We start from the raw sequence: 16838 nt of genomic DNA, 5'->3' as shown, positions 1-16838 counted from the left end.
GGAGCAGGATTGTTGTGTTCAGATGATTACAAATTCTGCTTTATCAGTCTAAAATAGGTCTTCAGTGGCAGCGTGGTATTAAATCGAGCTGTGTTGTGTGGCAACGTTACAGAATTGAGTGAGAAATTATTTTAAATGTTGGTGCTACTAAACTAAAAAATTGAGAAAGGTCACCAACAAAAGATTAATCAAAACCCGTAGCTCTTACTAATGAGTGGTTGAGACAGTATAGTTGCCTGAAAGAAGTGACAATGAAAGTAAGTTGATGTTTGAGGGGAAAAGAAATTACTTTATTGCACACCAGAAATGTATACAACTATGGGAAAGCAAACTAGAATATTTAGTAGAGAGGTGTCATTCAGAACTGAGGAGTGATACCTGGCATTTATTGAAACTTTGCAGACTGTCACATTTATTCTTTGCTGGTTTTTTTCTTTAGTTGGTTGGGTTTTCTTTGAAAACCTGTGTGTCTGCCCTTCCTACCAGGCTTTTCCTGGTGCAAGAAACCGGAACACTTTTCTAATGGTGGAAAGCTACAACTTGCTGTGACATCTCTGTTACCTAGATTGCTACAAGGTTGAGTGTTTCGTTAAACGGTATCCTTAATATACTAAATGAAGATGACTTTCTTATTTGTATGTCACACACATGACCAGCTGGTTAACCCTGATATTACAGTCATGAGCAGACTGACGCAGGTGTTCTACGTCCTGGTTTTCAGAATAGCAGGTGACATAAGAACCATGTGGTTTCACGTGGTGGTTATTTGTTGGAAATTGAATACGATTGCTGACTATGGAGTTGATTTTTCTTCCATCACCTTACGCTATCACACAAGACCTAACATGGCAGTTTGCCAACCTTGCTTTTGTGGAGAAGGTTGACGTTCGCTCGCAGAAGTTGAATTCCTGCTGTTTATAGATGGTATCCGTTCTCGGTGATAACGGACATGGTGTCGAGTCAGTTAAAACAGTTGAAAAATAAATGAGTTGCCCTTACACTTTCCTCCTCCTTTTCTTTTAGTTACAGCTGCAGAAAACCCAATATTTGCAACTGGGACAGAGTCGTGGCCAGTACTACGGTGGGTCACTGCCAAATGTGAATCAGATTGGAAACAGTGCCATGGATCTCCCCTTCCAGGTGAGTTTAATAGGGTGTTTCTTTTTTTCTTTTTTGTTGATTAATGCTGTGCCTGGATGCTATTTTTTCCTCACAGGAGACCATGAACTAGCTGCTGGTTCAGAACATAGCACCACAGCCTCGGGAGATCACAGTTTTAAAAATTTTCGCTCTTTTGGAATGGAGTATAGTTGTGTATGGGACGTGTAGAGATTTTTGTATTGGGTGTATCTGGTGTTAGGTATTAGTTCTCCAGTCCCCAGTCGTGATGCTTTTGTGTCAGGAATACGCAGAGGTGATGCCATTTCTTTGTCAGTGAATATTCATGGTGGTGGGGGGTGTTTCTTTTGTTCAGTACCAAATTCATAATGAAAGCTTCTGTGAAGATACTGTAGGCTCAAAGCAAAAGTGGAAGCGATTATAAGGCACGATGGTGTGGAAGAAGGTACACGACGGTGGCGTGCATGTTCCGTGGGAGTAATGCATGGATTTTAGGAGAGGAGAAGGGGGAGTGGGACACAAACCGGTATCAGAATAGTCAATTTTCTTTGGGCTGGCTGAAAAGTAAATGTAGGGGTGTACTGGCTTTGTTTTTTATTCCCTGCCGTTGTGACTCCAGAGGTAATGCACTGTAAACAGAAAATCAGTGCTTTATGTGAATATTTTGCTGTTAGTAAGCGTGTTTGGACAGAAGATGTTGTACAGTGGATAGGATTAGGGGATAGGATATTTTTGGGACTTGTTAGTTGATTACAAGGTTCTCAAAATAATTAAAATTTCTGCATTAGTTTTCCTTTCCTTTTGTAACATTTACATTTTCTCTCACAAGGATGTGGTAAGAATTAAATTTTGCAGCTTGCGGTTTGCTGATGAAGGCTGGCTTAATAAATATGGTGAAACTATCGATGACATCCTCTAACTATGCCTTTTGAAATACATGTAGGCAGCTGAATTTGTGGTGGTTAAAATCTTGAACCTTGTGCAAGAGGAGAAGCGAACGTCTATTTTAATCTGGTTGCCTTTAGGTATACAGTGCGGAGGTTTGTAATGTTATGAAGTCCTTAGTCTTACTCCACAAGTGTCTGGTCTCTTCAAGATTTTGTCTTCAGTTTTCTTGTAAGGAGGTTCATATTTGCTGTTCTTTTTAAGCAATAGTATTTCAGTATTTTGTCTTGATGGCCATTACTGATGGTTATTACATAGACTCTTTTAGTCCTGAAACTACCAGTGCTTGAAAGTGAATGTTCAAAGATTTGTGAATGACTGGAGGAGGATACAGAAGCACATTGTCTTTAAACTCCAGATTTTTATACATTTTTTTCACACACACACACACACACACACATCCGAAGTTGATACTATTACAGATAACAAATGGTGGCAAGCAACAAAATAAACCCAGGTATTTGTATCAGCGTTGAATGCTTTCCAGGTTTTTCAATTTTAAGCTAAAATATGATGAAATTGCCAAAAGATACTTGTACGATGTGCCGATCAGGTGAAGCCTGTCTGGTTGTCTCTGGTGAGAGCGTTAGTGTCTGAGAATCTTGGTTCTTTGCATTTTACAGCACAACGGAGCTCTGGCAGAAGCCTTTGGAGCAGTTCCTGTCTCTTTGGTAAACAAGTATTTAGGTTTGTGCAAATACGTATTTAGGACTGGTGTACTCTTTGCCCAGGTAGATACGTATTTTCGCACATGTTACACTTTTTTCTGGTATGCACAGTATTTATTTGATTCACCGTCCCAGCTCCAAAGGAGTTATGGTCTGTCACATAAATACAGGTTTTGCCATGCATCCCAGTTTGGAACATGCATAATAATTCCTGTACAGACTCCCTGGACTTGCTATGGTCTGTCATGTGATTACTTATGATTTATGGGGGATTAAGTTGATGCAGACGGTGGTTTATTTGGCACTGTCTTGGCCTGTGATTTAAGCAGTCTCTGAGCATGTGCACTTAGCTTGCATGTTAAACTCCATCGGGAAAGGCAGAATGATTACCCAAATGCTGCTTGTCACCAGGAGGCACCGAAATGTAAACTGTCAGTAGGTACCACTCCTCTTTCCCCCTCATCCACCTTGCTTGTTTTGATTTAAGTCAATGTCTTGATAAATCTTAAAGGGACACTGTTGCTTTAGAGCACTGAGCTTTTTCCTTCCTGTCTGTGAGTATTTAGTTTAATTATTTTTAATTTTTTTGTGGAGTTTTGGTTCTGATCTCAAATCCTTGAGTGTTTTTCACGGGAGAGAAGCAGTTCTAGTTCTTCATTTTCTAAATAGAATTGATGCTGGGATCTGTTCTTTTTTTTTTTAATCACGGTTGTTTACTGTAGTTAAGTATCACGTGCCCTGCAGGGTTGGGATTTTAATGAAGGCACCTTGCCTGGTGTTTGGATCAGACTAGGTTTCATGGGGTGGTTGCTGAGGGAAGCCAGACTTGTTGGAGGAGATACCCATTTTCTCCAGTGTTTATACTCTTTTCTGCTTTCCCTAAGCAAGTTAGAGATTCACTTGGGATCTTTGTTCCTGGAAAGCCAGAGAACAGCATTACCCAAAAATTCCTTGCTCTATAAATTGTAGCCCTGTGACAGGGCATGGTCCATGTTTACTTGTGCCACTCTTGCACTCAAATTAGATTTCTGTTGTGTTTTTAATATGGAAGTTATGCCCCAAAAAAGGGAAAACTTAAGGAATAACTATTCTTGCATTCAACTTTTTGTCTGTGTACTCATATGCATTGGCTTCCTTTTAAATTCCAGGTGAGGTCTGTGTCCTGCATGCTTCAGACTGGCTTCTCCTTTTTTAGTAACGTTGTGGTTGAGACCACTGGCATAGGAAATTGCTTTTCCTGTTGACCTTCCAAGCACGCATGTATTTGCAAATTTTGCTGCCTTTTGGGGTAGAATTGATGTAGCAACTGTACAGGGAAAAGTGAGGCCTTTTTGTTGTTGTTTTGGATTTATGAATATTCCCAGTTCTGTGTGGTACCAGTTAGGTGAAACTAGATTGTTGTTTAGTGTTTTCAGCAGGGATTAAACCATCATGCTTTAACTTAAATTACTTAAAATTGAGATGCTATGACTTGAGGTTTCTACGTCTTCATAGAAGAAAATTATACTTACTAAGGAACTGAAGCAAAACACCACGATCCTAATGGCTGAGAGTACAGTAAAAAGTCACTGTGCTCTCTTGCTAATCCCATGTTGACTTAAGCAATATTCTGCTGAATATAAAGTGTTGGCCCTGGAACGAGAAAATAAACACCACAGCCACTTTGCATCCATTTATATTAACACAGGTTGTGTGTGCATAGAGGGACAGGAGACTAATATTTGCTAAAGAGAAAAGAGTTTAAAATAGTAGAAAGACTCTTTAAAAAATTATTACAAACAAAACATTTAAAAATTAATGTAAAACTTTTTAGAGATAGTAATTTAAACAGCAAAAGCTGGACACTTAAAAAAAAAAAAAAGGTAAAAAAGAATAATGTGGAAGCCAGATGGTTTCATGGCTTGGCAGACAGGACAGTGCATTTGCCACGTGCAGCACCTGAATGGAGGAGGAAATTTTGGATTTCCAAACAGATGGTGTTGAGGGACTCAGCAAAGCTGTTCACATTGGCAAGGAGTGGAAGACTGTGTAGCTTTTTTTCCCCCAGAGACCCATATATTGCTGTTGAAGTATGAGTAGAGGTTGACCATTCGGTACTTCCTTTTCCCCCCCCGCAGGTATACACTGGGAAGGGCTTTGGAAAATGTAGACGTTTTCCAATTTAGCCTGGGAATTCATCTTCCCTGTCCTTTCTCTGCCATCCTCGTACTCCGAAACTATTTGCTGACAAGTAAACCCTCTCAAGATATCGGCACCGATAAGGTTCAAGGTGGAATCAACCCACCTTGGTTCACTGTGCAACCTGAATGAAATGAAAATCACTTAAAAAACATTGGATGCCGTAACTTTTTCTAGACAGAGGAGGAAGGAAACTGCTTTTCTTTTTCTTTCAATTCTATCAGTGTCCCCTTAAAATAATTATGCTGAAAGGAGGGGTGAAAGGAAGTTTTGAGAGAACACGGCGTGTTCTGGTGAACCTTAGGCTCACTGTGCATCTTCTTCCTGCATCTCCTGCCCTTGTAGTTTCAGCTCTGGTTGTCAGCATGTTCCTTCTGGATGCATGCTGCATGCTACGCCGAGGGAATGTAAACAGCCGCTGTCGGTAGGCTCCCTGCCACACTCACTTGTGGGATTTTAGAGATATGAAGGTTGGAGAGCAGTGCTGATTTATGAGAGGGCAGGTCTAGCATGGTCTGCCTCCACTTGTCTCTAATCTCTGTCTGGAAGAGATAGCCTTGGTAATTGCTTTCCATGGCTATAGTGAAAACATTGGTGGAGGGAAAATTTACATGGTTACACTTGTCCATCTCTTTTTTTTGAGTTTCATTTCTTAGAATAACACAGCCTTGCATACAGTATGAATAGCTTCTGGGCAGACTGCTCCCGCATGTGTTTTTCTGCTTATAACTTCATGTGTCTCTCTCAGACTCCTTTTCAGTCGTCGGGGTTGGACACGAGCAGAACAACTCGGCATCACGGTCTGGTGGACAGAGTGTATCGTGACAGAAACCGTCTCGGCTCCCCGCATCGACGCCCTCTCTCTGTGGATAAACATGGAAGACAAATATCCTTTGGTTCGTGAGCTGGCAGCAAACACCTTCCTTTTCAACAGTCTCACAGTTTTCAGTTTTTACAGTCCCCTTCTTCCTCCCCTCCTCACCTGTCAGCAGAGTTGCTTCCCATCTCGGTTAATGTCATCAGCTTTTTCTGAACTGTGATCTAGTCTATAAATACCTACTATTCTGTAAAGTAAGCATTTACCTTTCTCTTTCCTCAGCTCTAAGTGGAGATAATGATACATGTGAAGCTGAGAGAGATTGAGATCCTTTGATGGAAAAGACAAGGCAGTCTTGGTGAAACTGAGTTTCCCTTCAGAACTGAGTAAATCCAAACGAGAATCATTCTTTGTAGTTCATTGTATATTTTATTACAAGTTGATTCATCAGTTTAGCATTTGCCAAGCGCTATTTCTTCTTGTCATTTGCGAAAAATGAATTAGCTTGTTATTTCTGACTGGCTTAAAATGTGCCGCAGTCAGACTGGCTTGATGGGGCTAAAGGGGATGTGTGAGTGGGAGAGAGGAGAGACGATGGCTTCTCAGGGAAGAGTTAGATGCTCAGAAGGAGAAAAGGAGGATGGTTGTCCTGTTGCTTAAACATTACAACAACCCAGATAATATTTGGAGTGTCCTTTTAAAGTCAGTATGTTCCCCATAGAGAGTCTGCTTGCCTTTCTCATCTGAGCTTAGAGGTTCTGACGGGGTAGTTTGAATTATTCTGTAGGAAAAGATTTCAAATAGGCCTCCTACTTAAGTGAGAAAGTGGAGTTGTTCTCCTTAACTGATGGAATCACGTGGACAGCTGTCCGTACGGCACTGTGTATCTGTCACCTCCGTCAGACACGAGCTGGAGAAGGTTGGTAGCACAATCGTGTGCGTGTGTGTTAGTAGCTGGGCTGTGTTCTCTGATACGGCAGCACTTTCATGTGCAACAAAGGCCTTTATTGTTCCCCCAGCAGCTGGTCATCTGAATTGCCATGCCTTCCTGAATTTAGAAATTGATTTTTTTTCTTCTATTATGCTTATTCTTTTAGATGACCCGCTTTTAAAATTAAGGTGTGTCAGCTAATGTGATCTTTTCAAAGGTAAATATTGCCAGATGTTCCAAGGCATACCTCAGAATTGTTGAGTTGTAAGAGACTTGGATGTTTCTCACTGCGCAGAAACTGGGTTAGTTCGAGTGGAAAGGAGCACTGAGTTGCCTGTTCCTACCCCTCGTGCTCCTGCCACTCGAGGTGCCGAGTTGCCTGTGTGCTGGCCTACATTCCCACTCCAAGGATGGCTCATCACGGGGGATGTGTTGCCCGTGGAAGTTCCCATCTCCACGACATACTTGCATCCTGAACCAGTCGTTTTCCCTCCCTATGAAACAGGGACGCTTGCTTTTCAAAGACTAGTATAACCAAAGTATGTATAAGCAGCTTTCAACCTAAAAATTGTTATTTGATCATGCATAATCTTAACAAAGCATATCAAATTATTTCCTAACAATGGCAACCAATTTATCCTGTATTCCTCTCAATCCCATTAATGAAACAATTGTTCTTCAAACTTGAACTAATTTGTTCCGCAAATTGATTGTTGCGCAAGGAAATTGTGCCTGGTATATGCCATGTATAGATTTTGGTTTTTTAATGCAGAACATTCACGTTTCACTGAGTTGGTTACATTTATCTGAGATTAAGCATTCTTTTATTTAGAGAAACTGACAATAAAAATATTTTTTTGCCTTTCAGGACAAATTCTGATTCTGCCTTGCACCAGAGTACTATGACTCCAACTCAACAAGAATCCTTTTCAGGAGGGTCACAGGACATGCAGCAGAAAAGAGGTAAACAATAAAAATATTTGTAACATTCAAAGCATTGTACTTGAGATTATATCCACGTGTATTGGTGTTCATCTCCTTCTATAAATGCGTGTGTGCATAACGCTTTCTAGATTGTTACACAGGAATTGGAACAAAGGACCACTTGTACTCTTCTGGGTACTGAAATAAAGAAAAGATTATACAGAGCTGAGATAGAACAACAGAATACGAGGTTCAGGAAAACGTTCTAAGACCTTGCTTTATGGGGAAAAGTAATCTGGGCTTGGGGGACTCTGGTGGTTAGACTGCCCTCAGCAGTACTAGAGGTTTGCCATTTGTAGTAACGCCTAGACAAGTGTAGAGATCACAGGCATTTCATGGTCAGTGATACAATATCGTAAAGCAGCAAGACTTAATCTAGTTTTTATTTATGGGATTGAGGTCGCTGGTGAATACACCCGCAGAGGCAACACTTACAAACAGTGCTCTGATAACATTTGCAGTTACAAGCTGGAGCAGCACAGCCCTCCGGCACTAACAATTCTGGTGCCCTCTGCTGGCCCTTGTTCCTGCTGTCAGCTCAAGAAATACATGAAAAACTCTTAAATCTGTGTAGAGAAATATAATCCTTAAACAGCCACCCAGAGACAGGGGAACGTGCAACACTCAGAGGCTATTCCATATATTTCTAGAGCTGTAAAACATTAAATAATGATCATCTTAAAAGGATTACATAAGTACAGATTTATAGTCATCAATGGGAAGGCTTCTGTTGATACACCTCTCTGACGGGGCTTTCTTTGGATGTTTTTTGTCACCTTGCTATTAGAATGATGAAACAGTTGTTTGCCGCTTTGAGCAAACAAACGTGCTTGGGAGATGGAGAAGTACCAGCTTTATAGTGTTTCTCTATCCCGGGGGAGATGATCCGGGTTTTTCCCCACTGGAATTGTCCTCTTGGCCGCCGGTTCGATGTGCCGGGTGTACATCGCTTGTGCGAAATGCAAGAGAGAGGAAGAACTAGGTCCCAAGATACACTCTTCCATTTAGATCTAAACAGACTAAATTGGAGGCCAGATTTTTTTTTTTAAGCATTATTTGGGATTTTTTTGGAAGCTGATAATGTCTCCTGGCTAATTAAATACAATTTTAGTCTCTTCTGGTGTTCATTTTTTTTATAATTTTGATCTCATAACACTAGAGTGCCACTGTTTCATATTCATTGATAATAGGTTACTTCAGAGCTTTCAAATGCTTAAACTTCCAATCTGAAAACTTCTTACTGAGAAGCTTAATATAGTGATATGATTCCTTTTGTTCTCATTTTTTAGTTTTATTACTGACTGTCCCTGGAATGGAGGAAACCACCTCTGAGGCAGACAAAACCCTCTCTAAGCAGGGATGGGACACTAAAAAGGTAGGAATCTTACATTTCAAAGTGTAGAGATGTTATTTTCTAAATTTATTTAGGTAAATTAATGCTCTAAATATTGTCAAACCAAACCAAACTACTTGCAGCGATTAGAGGTGCTGTATTTAGCAACAAATCACTAAACATTAGACCAGGCACTTTAGATGTATGTGCCCATGCAGATGTTTGATTGTATCAGGAGAAACTTTTTAAATTTAAGCCCTGTTGTGTCAATAAAGCAAAAAAGGTTACAAATATCTTCTAAGAGCTTCATGGAGCTCTTGTGTTGAAGAATAGCTCTTCTGTAGAAATGTATTAAATTAAATAAAACTTACTAATTGAAATATATCCTAAGCATTAATTTCTAGCAGTATCTTTGCCTTTAAAAATGTCTTCCTTCTGTTTTAGACTGGGTCATCAAGACCTAAATCATGTGAAGTTCCAGGAATCAAGTAAGTTTTGAGCAACTTTTTTTTTAAAGAGCATTGACATCTTTAAGAAAGAATGTTGTATATTGAATGTCCTCTTGCTTTTGAGTTTTCTGAAAAGCCCTCGGACGCTATAGCACTGCAGTAGATACAAGAGAAGCCAGAACCTCTCTGAGTGACCCATTGGCTATTACATCTCTGGTTCATCAGATAGACAATATCTAGTTCTGTATATGGCACCTTCCTTTTTTAAAAAGACTTTATAAAGATCTGTCCAGGCTGAAATTGAAATTGAGATGTCTTTTTTTTTTTTTTCTTTTTTTTTTTTTCCTCCCCTCTCTCCCTTATTTAGCATCTTTCCATCAGCTGACCAGGAAAACACTACAACACTGATTCCTGCTACGCATAACACAGGTGGCTCCCTGCCAGACCTGACAAACATCCATTTCCCTTCCCCTCTCCCAACACCGTTAGATCCTGAGGAATCCACATTCCCAGCCCTGAGTAGCTCCAATAGTACCGGAAATCTTGCTGCCAATCTGACTCACTTGGGCATCAGCACTGCCAATCAGGGTAAGATCATAACTCAGGTGCTACTACAGATTGTCCATAATATGTCACTTGTGTTAAATTATGGAAGTCGCATTGCTGGGTAGTACTGTTTTGTCTGAGAGGTAATTGCACGTCACTGTTGACTGACGTTTCTTTGTAAACAAGTTTTATCAAGCCATTTCTGTATGAAAAAGTGAGAAAGCTGTATTTAGTTATATGACTTACAAATTGTCTTTCATTTTTCTTATGTTCTTGGTGCCCAAATCTGCTGCTTTTTGGTTTATTTTATGCAAAGGACATCAGGAGAGACTAGCATCCAAAGCGTGCCTCCCTTGTAACTCATCGTACTTAACCCCAACAGCACTTGTGTTATGAAAAATCTTCAGTAGGCCTTTTGTTTTCATTCCTGTAAAATGGCTTTTTTTCAGTGTGAGGATTCTTTTGGAGAGAGAACGTTGCTTGCTTCATCTGAAGCAGATTTTCTCTTTTGAGCAATCAAGAATAATGTCGGAGACTTTACAGGGCGCCCTAGGTTTTGTAAGCTGGACTGCTTAAGTTTTGAAAATATCCTGAATATACAGGCTACATAATATAGCGGGGCTTTAGGAAATGATACCAAGTGCACACCTGAATTTCTCACAGCTCTCGCTGTGGTGCCTTTGTGTTGAAGTTGTTGCCTTCCGAGCCATGTAGTTTTTGTTGCAGATTCTTCTCGAGTGTTGCATCTGTTTGAGCTGTTCAGCGTGGCAAGTCTGAGTTATGTTTGTTGGGGTTTTTGGACTTTGGCAATACTGATAATTTTATTAAAAAAAAAAAAAAGAAAACAACCTACAAACAAATATTATTTGCCATGTGGTAATTTGTATTATTTGTACTGGTCACCTGGTAATTTCAGGATGTGTAACATTATGGGCAAATAGCCTGGTGATTGTTATTTTTTTAAATAATTTCACTGGGTCATACTCAAATGGTTGTGAAGAGGGTTGCATTTTTTTATTGTCAGTGACAGTTGCAGTCAGTTGATTCCTAGAATAGAAATGAGGCATTGTATCCAAAAATACAAGTATATTTCCTGTGTTAGGCCGGCTTCCCTCACCCACTTAAAAATCCTCTTATATATTGGGAAAAGGAAATAATTCTAATCAGGTTCATGTAGTGTTATGACTGAACAGTTATATTTAAGAATGAAGCAAGAAGACAGCTTAACTGTTTGAGTACAGAGTAGGTCAGCAGCTTTCAGCATCCTTTAACAAGTTTTCTGGTCTCAAAAGAAACTACACAAAGTTTCAGAGGTGGGCTGTCACACAAGTAGAACTTAGCGAGCCTGTGCTGAGAGCATTATCCTGTGTATAAAAAGAAACAACCTACTTGCATGGAGTTAGGCCAGATTGGGTCGCTACATTTTTTGCCGTACCCATAATTAGCAAAGTAAACGGTGTAAAACCAAACTGGTAAGTATATAATTGCTTTGAAAACATTTCCTGATCTATCAAAGACATAACAAATTAAAAAGATACACTCATTGATGATTTTCCTGCTTCTCTTTTGGAGACTATCCCATAGTTTAATCATTGGCATAGTCAGTGTTTGGTGCTTTTTTAACTGATTTTGTCCAAACTGTCCTTGCCTCTCTTTATCTTCTAGCTCTTTAGCAGAAAATGTAAAGGCTTTTGAACCTTTTGCAGGAGCTCTGTGCGTTGCACAGGCCTGTCCTCAGCAGCCCCAAGAAAAGGTGGGGAAACAAACACCTGTCAGGTTACAAAGAACAGCCACCCATTGAAGACTCCACGTTTGTGCATTTGGGTTTGTCAGTTCGCTGACATGTTCCGTGAGACGGTGTTGATTTTGAAAACATGGCAGGGGAAGCCAGGCAGTCTTCAGAATCTGCGCGGTTTGAGCCAGTTTGCCTGCTGGCTCCTTGGCAGCCTGGACTTCCTGGCTCCCTGGCAGCCTGCCTGGAAGCCTTGAACATTTGCCAAGTGCCTAGGAGCTTGCAGGCTCTTGTGAATTCCTCCTTTCTGGCAGCTCAGGAAGAACAGCTCACTAGCTAGATTGTCCTGAAATCACTTTCCAGGGTGTCTCGGTTCCTCTAGGGTAAGGCAGAAAATAGGAGGGGTTTCAAAACTTCCAGATTTTTGTCTTGAATTTGAACAAAATTACAATACTTGAATTGTTTATCACTACCCCCTGCCTAGGTCATGGCTCTTTAGAGTGTGAAGGATATTTCCTGCCTTCCTGTGCCCAGGTATGCTATTAAAAATGGAGTACTTCCTGTGTAACCAGTTTTTCTGCTACATTTTCCTAAATAGGTGTTTGCTTTTATAATATTATAGAATCACAGAACGGTTTGTGTTGGGAGGGACCTTAAAGCCCATCCAGTCCCACCCCTCTGCCATGGGCAGGGACACCTCCCACCGTCCAACCTGGCCTTGAACCCTTCCAGGAAGGGGGCAGCCACAGCTTCTCTGGGCAACCTGTGCCAGGGCCTCCCCACCCTCACAGGGAAGAATTTCTTCCTTATATCTCATCTAAATCTCCCCTCTTTCAGTTTAAAACCATTGCCCCTCATCCTACCCCTACTCCCCCTGATAAAGAGTCCCTCCCCAGCTTTCCTGTAGCTCCCTTTAAGGACTGGGAGGAAGTTCCCATATCTCAGGTGCCCTCTGATAAGCCTCGTTACATGATCTGTTATCTTTCTCCTGAAGTTTGAGCCCTTACAAATAGAGCAGGACGTGCTTTTCCCGGGTCCAACGTGTGCAGCCCGGGAGGGGTGCGAGAACAACACCTATGGTTTCTGTAAAGCACTGGAGATGCTCTGCCTGTTTCAATTTCAAGTCCATATTTGTGCATGAACCTGAACAACCAGGACTGGTTTTGGTCCAGGATAAACCACAGGGATCTTCCTCTCATCCTGATGCTCTTCAGCCTGACAAAATTAATTGCGAATTAGCTAACGAGTTTCCGCCTGATTGGCTGAGGCGCATTCAAGCACTTTGCATTAAGTGGTTGTCCACTTACACCATTCATTTTTCATCGTTTCGGTAATTACCTCCATACAAGTATCAATAAACCAGTGCCGTGTTCCTGTTTAAGCTGGTTTGTTCCTTCCTGGCAGGAATGACGACGACGCCGGCCCCTTCCCAGCAGCACCGTCAGCCAGCCGTCAGCCCCCTCTCGTTGAGCGCAGACTCAAGACGACCACAGTCACAGCAAATGTCTCCTACGCTTTCCCCTTTGTCACCAATTACTCAGGTAGGAACTTACTTGGAGAATTAAAATTTTTCAATCTTGGATTTATTATTTTACCTAGGGAGAAGCTGGCTGTAACTTCATCTCTTTCGTTCTGTAATTTTCTTCTTCAAATGTTTTCATTAATTCAGAGTCTTAAAAAGGGAGAGGTTTGTAGAGGGGACAGGTTTTACTTCCACTTTTCTAGAACCGTGGTGAAAAACATCTATTGGGACACTTTTCTGTAAGGGTATTGTCCCAAAGTTAGTTTTGAAATTTGAAAGACATTTCTCTAATTCATGAGAGAAGCTCAATCAGCTTTTTTAATTGATTTGATAAGTGTGACTGCGTGACTGACTGGGTTATCAATTTCTGAGCTGGACATTCAGCTGGACTTCTAGAGCATTTGTTCGTTGTACACTGGAGGTGATATTAAGTCTTTTGAAACGTGTTCTTGACTGTTTCTGAACCTTTAGGTAACATTTCTTAAATGCGAGATGAGATAGTCCAGTTCTCTTGGTGTGAAACTTGATGTTCTTAAAAATAAAGGGAGTTACCTGCCAACATGGATGATTTTGGTTCTTCTTTTCAAGGCCGTGGCTATGGATGCATTGTCTCTGGAGCAGCAGCTTCCCCCATATCCATTTTTTACCCAGACAACTTCCCAGCAACAGCAGCAGACCCAGGTGGCAAGTACCCTGCCTCAGAATACTCCTTTAATGCAGACCTCTGGTTTACAGCGAGGAACACAGCTCCCCCCACTCTCCGTCACGGTACCTTCTTCCATCCCCCAGTCACCTCCGGGTAGCCAGACCCAACCGTCAATGGGAATAGACATCAACTCGGTAAGCGGGGGCGCAGCTGAGAGCGGTAGAGCTTCCCTTTGAAAGCCTGGTAGCGTACAGCGTGGTCTCAGAGATCCAGCTGGACAGCCCTCCTGAGAAGTGTTACACTTAGGCGGAGTCTGAAGTAGACCCAGAATGGGTTTGGTTGAATCCCATTTCAGTGTTTTATAGAGGAAAATTCGGGTTTAATTTGTGCTTAGGGTGGCCGTAGTTTCATAAAACCGTGTCCCTTATGACTCTGTGTTTGATTAGACCAGCTTAAATATATCAGCTTTTATTTCATACCGTGCTGCTGCCGTTGCACTGATACGTTTTCAGGCTGTTAAGTGCAGTGCACCCCCAACACAGTCCATGTTACAGTGTGCTATAGACCGGAGGCGTTAACAGGAAAAGTCCTAAAAGATAAAGAAACCTGCTAACAAGCATTTTCCAAAAGTTGGAGAGAACCAGGTACTTCCTAAACTTTCTATATTTAGAACCCTTTCATTTTAAGGAATTTTTGAGCGTATGTTATTATCTTCAAAAATTGGATTTCTGGCTGCCTTGCGATGCCCAGAAGAAATGGAGTGTGTGCATACACACACCAATAGTTTATGGACAGATTTCTTTTCTCGCTTGTTTTAATGTTTATGAAATGTTCTGTCTGTCTCAGCATATGAAAATCCAAAAGGCAGAGCAGGATCAGGGTTACAGGCCAGTTAGGGAAGAATGTCACAGCTCGTTCTCTGCTCATTCTGCCCTGCTCTGTAGGATGTTGGTTGTCTGACATGTTGTGTCCTCCTGGTAGTGTCCTAGTGACAGTAGCTGGTTTGAGAATGAGAAGAAACAAACCATTGTGTATTGATCTAGCACTTCACCGTGGATTTAATTTGTGGATGAAATTTTTAACCCTTTGTGCTGATAAGTGCTTCTTGAAAGAAGCTGCTTCCCTTTCAGGGTTGGAAGGGGAAGAGGGAAGGACAAATCCAGCAGTGGAAAGGACACCGACCCACTCAAAATGTGGCCCAGTGTTTTGATTCTAATACGTAGCCTCCAGTACAGATGATTCTGATTTTCATTCTTTGCTTTCTGTGTTGCTTTCCTCATCCTAAACTTCTTTATGACCTTAACTTTTAGGGTGCTGTGCTTACCTTTTAAAGCAACTGAAATCGTACATAAATAAACTTTAAATTTAAAGCTAGTTTATTGGAAAGCCTTTTGAGCTGTGTTACAGTCTCACTGACAGCTTTTATGTAGTTTTTATAAAGCAGTGTTGAAATTCATTTTGCTGTAGTTCGGACATCTGCTTAAAGTGTGTAAGTAGGAATGCATAGCAAAAAGGGTTAGGACAGATTTTGTTGAGATGTAGGGAATTCAGTGTCAGAAAGCACTGGCAGTGCAGCGTTCTCCCCCGCTGCAAAGCTATCTGATTAAATGACTCCTTTTCATAGAACTACTGGATTGCAGGTTTTCCTCAGTCATCTGTTAGCTTCTAAAGGAAGTATAATGAGAAGAGCAGTTCTTACTATTTATGTTAATTAGTGCAACATTCTATTTAAATGCCATTAAGATTATTAATTTGTTCAAATCCAGGGTTCTTTATGACTAAAAGAAGGTAAATCTTTGAAAATGTGTTCTCAAGGCGACTGAGAACAATGTAAATATAACTAATATAAACCTTCAAAACATAATGTGAATTCTCAGACAACGTCTGTTCCGTGTCCTGGGGTAAAATGCAGCTTTGAGAAGGGTTTCAGTCTGCATGGTTCTACACTTCAATCTTGATAAACACCGAGGCTGTTTAAGACTAGGCAGAGTAATACGAGAAGGATTTCCAGAGCAGCGTAAACACAGGTTAAGAATGTGTGGGTATGGCAGTTGGATTGAAGAATAAATTACATTATTTTCGAGTTATTCCCAGCTTTCAAGACTTCTTTTTTGTAAATCATTGGCTGACCAGATTTTTTTTTTTTTTAATTGAACGTAACTGAGAACAGTGAGAAAATGCTTCAACAGTTTTGCTTGTACAACAGCACTGCCCTGCTCTCAGCCATTCAGTCAGACAAGGCCATGCCCCGCTGATATCTTAACTCTCTCCTTTTTGCGGCATTGTTCACAGTAATCGTGTCTTCATACATAGCCAAGAGCTGCTGAAGAGGATGGTTTCTCCCAGCTTCCTCGACCTGTATACGCCAGAAGTTTATAATTTTCCAACCTTCCATCAATCCCATGGTCTTTAATTCTGTGTTGTTCTGTAGGCTTCACTCCAGCAGTACCGCAGTAATGCTGGATCCCCAGCCAACCAGTCTCCCACCTCTCCTGTCTCCAATCAAGGCTTCTCTCCTGGCAGCTCCCCTCAAGTAAGGGACTCTGTGCTTCCACAGGCCTTGCTTCTTGTGTTTGTTTTCAGTTGAGTCTCTCCATTACTGACCCATAGTTGTCTCACTGTAATTGTACGTGCCTCATGCATTACTGATGTCTCATCTTGTTTGCAGTTTCATTCAGTTCCAGAGTTTTTCAATAGCTGGTGAATTGCCTTTTTATTGATCAAAGCTGCTATTTGAATGCTATTAGAACTCAGTTATTTCTTTGGGGTGCACTGTGGACAGAACCTCCAGGTAGACCCCCTTCAATTAGCAATATCGTGTAGGAGCTGACAGATCAGGTTGGGAGGGCAGGGGAGAGAGAGAGAGAGAGAAAAACTTAAGTGCCTCTTGCAGCAGAATAACTCCTGTGGCACTAAATATCCCTTGTGTGGCCAAATGTGTTTACATCAGCACCTTTTTTTACGTGGA

The 16838-nt window shown here is 41.2% G+C and overlaps 1 protein-coding gene across 5 annotated transcripts in view; it reads left to right on the top strand.

Annotated features, from left to right (window-relative positions):
• CRTC1 (CREB regulated transcription coactivator 1) overlaps positions 1-16838 on the top strand; it is a 50063-nt gene that overhangs the window by 19073 nt on the left and 14152 nt on the right. For 3 of the 5 annotated variants that reach the window (XM_074809116.1, XM_074809114.1, XM_074809112.1), the window contains exons 2-12: positions 1024-1140; positions 2688-2735; positions 5659-5796; positions 6585-6646; positions 7527-7621; positions 8932-9017; positions 9420-9463; positions 9792-10012; positions 13107-13243; positions 13813-14064; positions 16302-16403. In XM_074809116.1, coding sequence (XP_074665217.1) covers positions 1024-1140; positions 2688-2735; positions 5659-5796; positions 6585-6646; positions 7527-7621; positions 8932-9017; positions 9420-9463; positions 9792-10012; positions 13107-13243; positions 13813-14064; positions 16302-16403 — 1302 coding nt within the window. The remainder of the gene's footprint in view (positions 1-1023; positions 1141-2687; positions 2736-5658; positions 5797-6584; positions 6647-7526; positions 7622-8931; positions 9018-9419; positions 9464-9791; positions 10013-13106; positions 13244-13812; positions 14065-16301; positions 16404-16838) is intronic. The other 2 variants (XM_074809111.1, XM_074809115.1) reach the window with 2 other exon arrangements.

The sequence above is a fragment of the Strix aluco genome, chromosome 29, assembly GCF_031877795.1.
Source record: "Strix aluco isolate bStrAlu1 chromosome 29, bStrAlu1.hap1, whole genome shotgun sequence".
Classification (NCBI taxonomy): domain Eukaryota; kingdom Metazoa; phylum Chordata; class Aves; order Strigiformes; family Strigidae; genus Strix; species Strix aluco.
The sequence above is the reverse complement of the archived record's forward strand: the minus strand, read 5'-3'. Positions and strand labels throughout refer to the sequence as shown.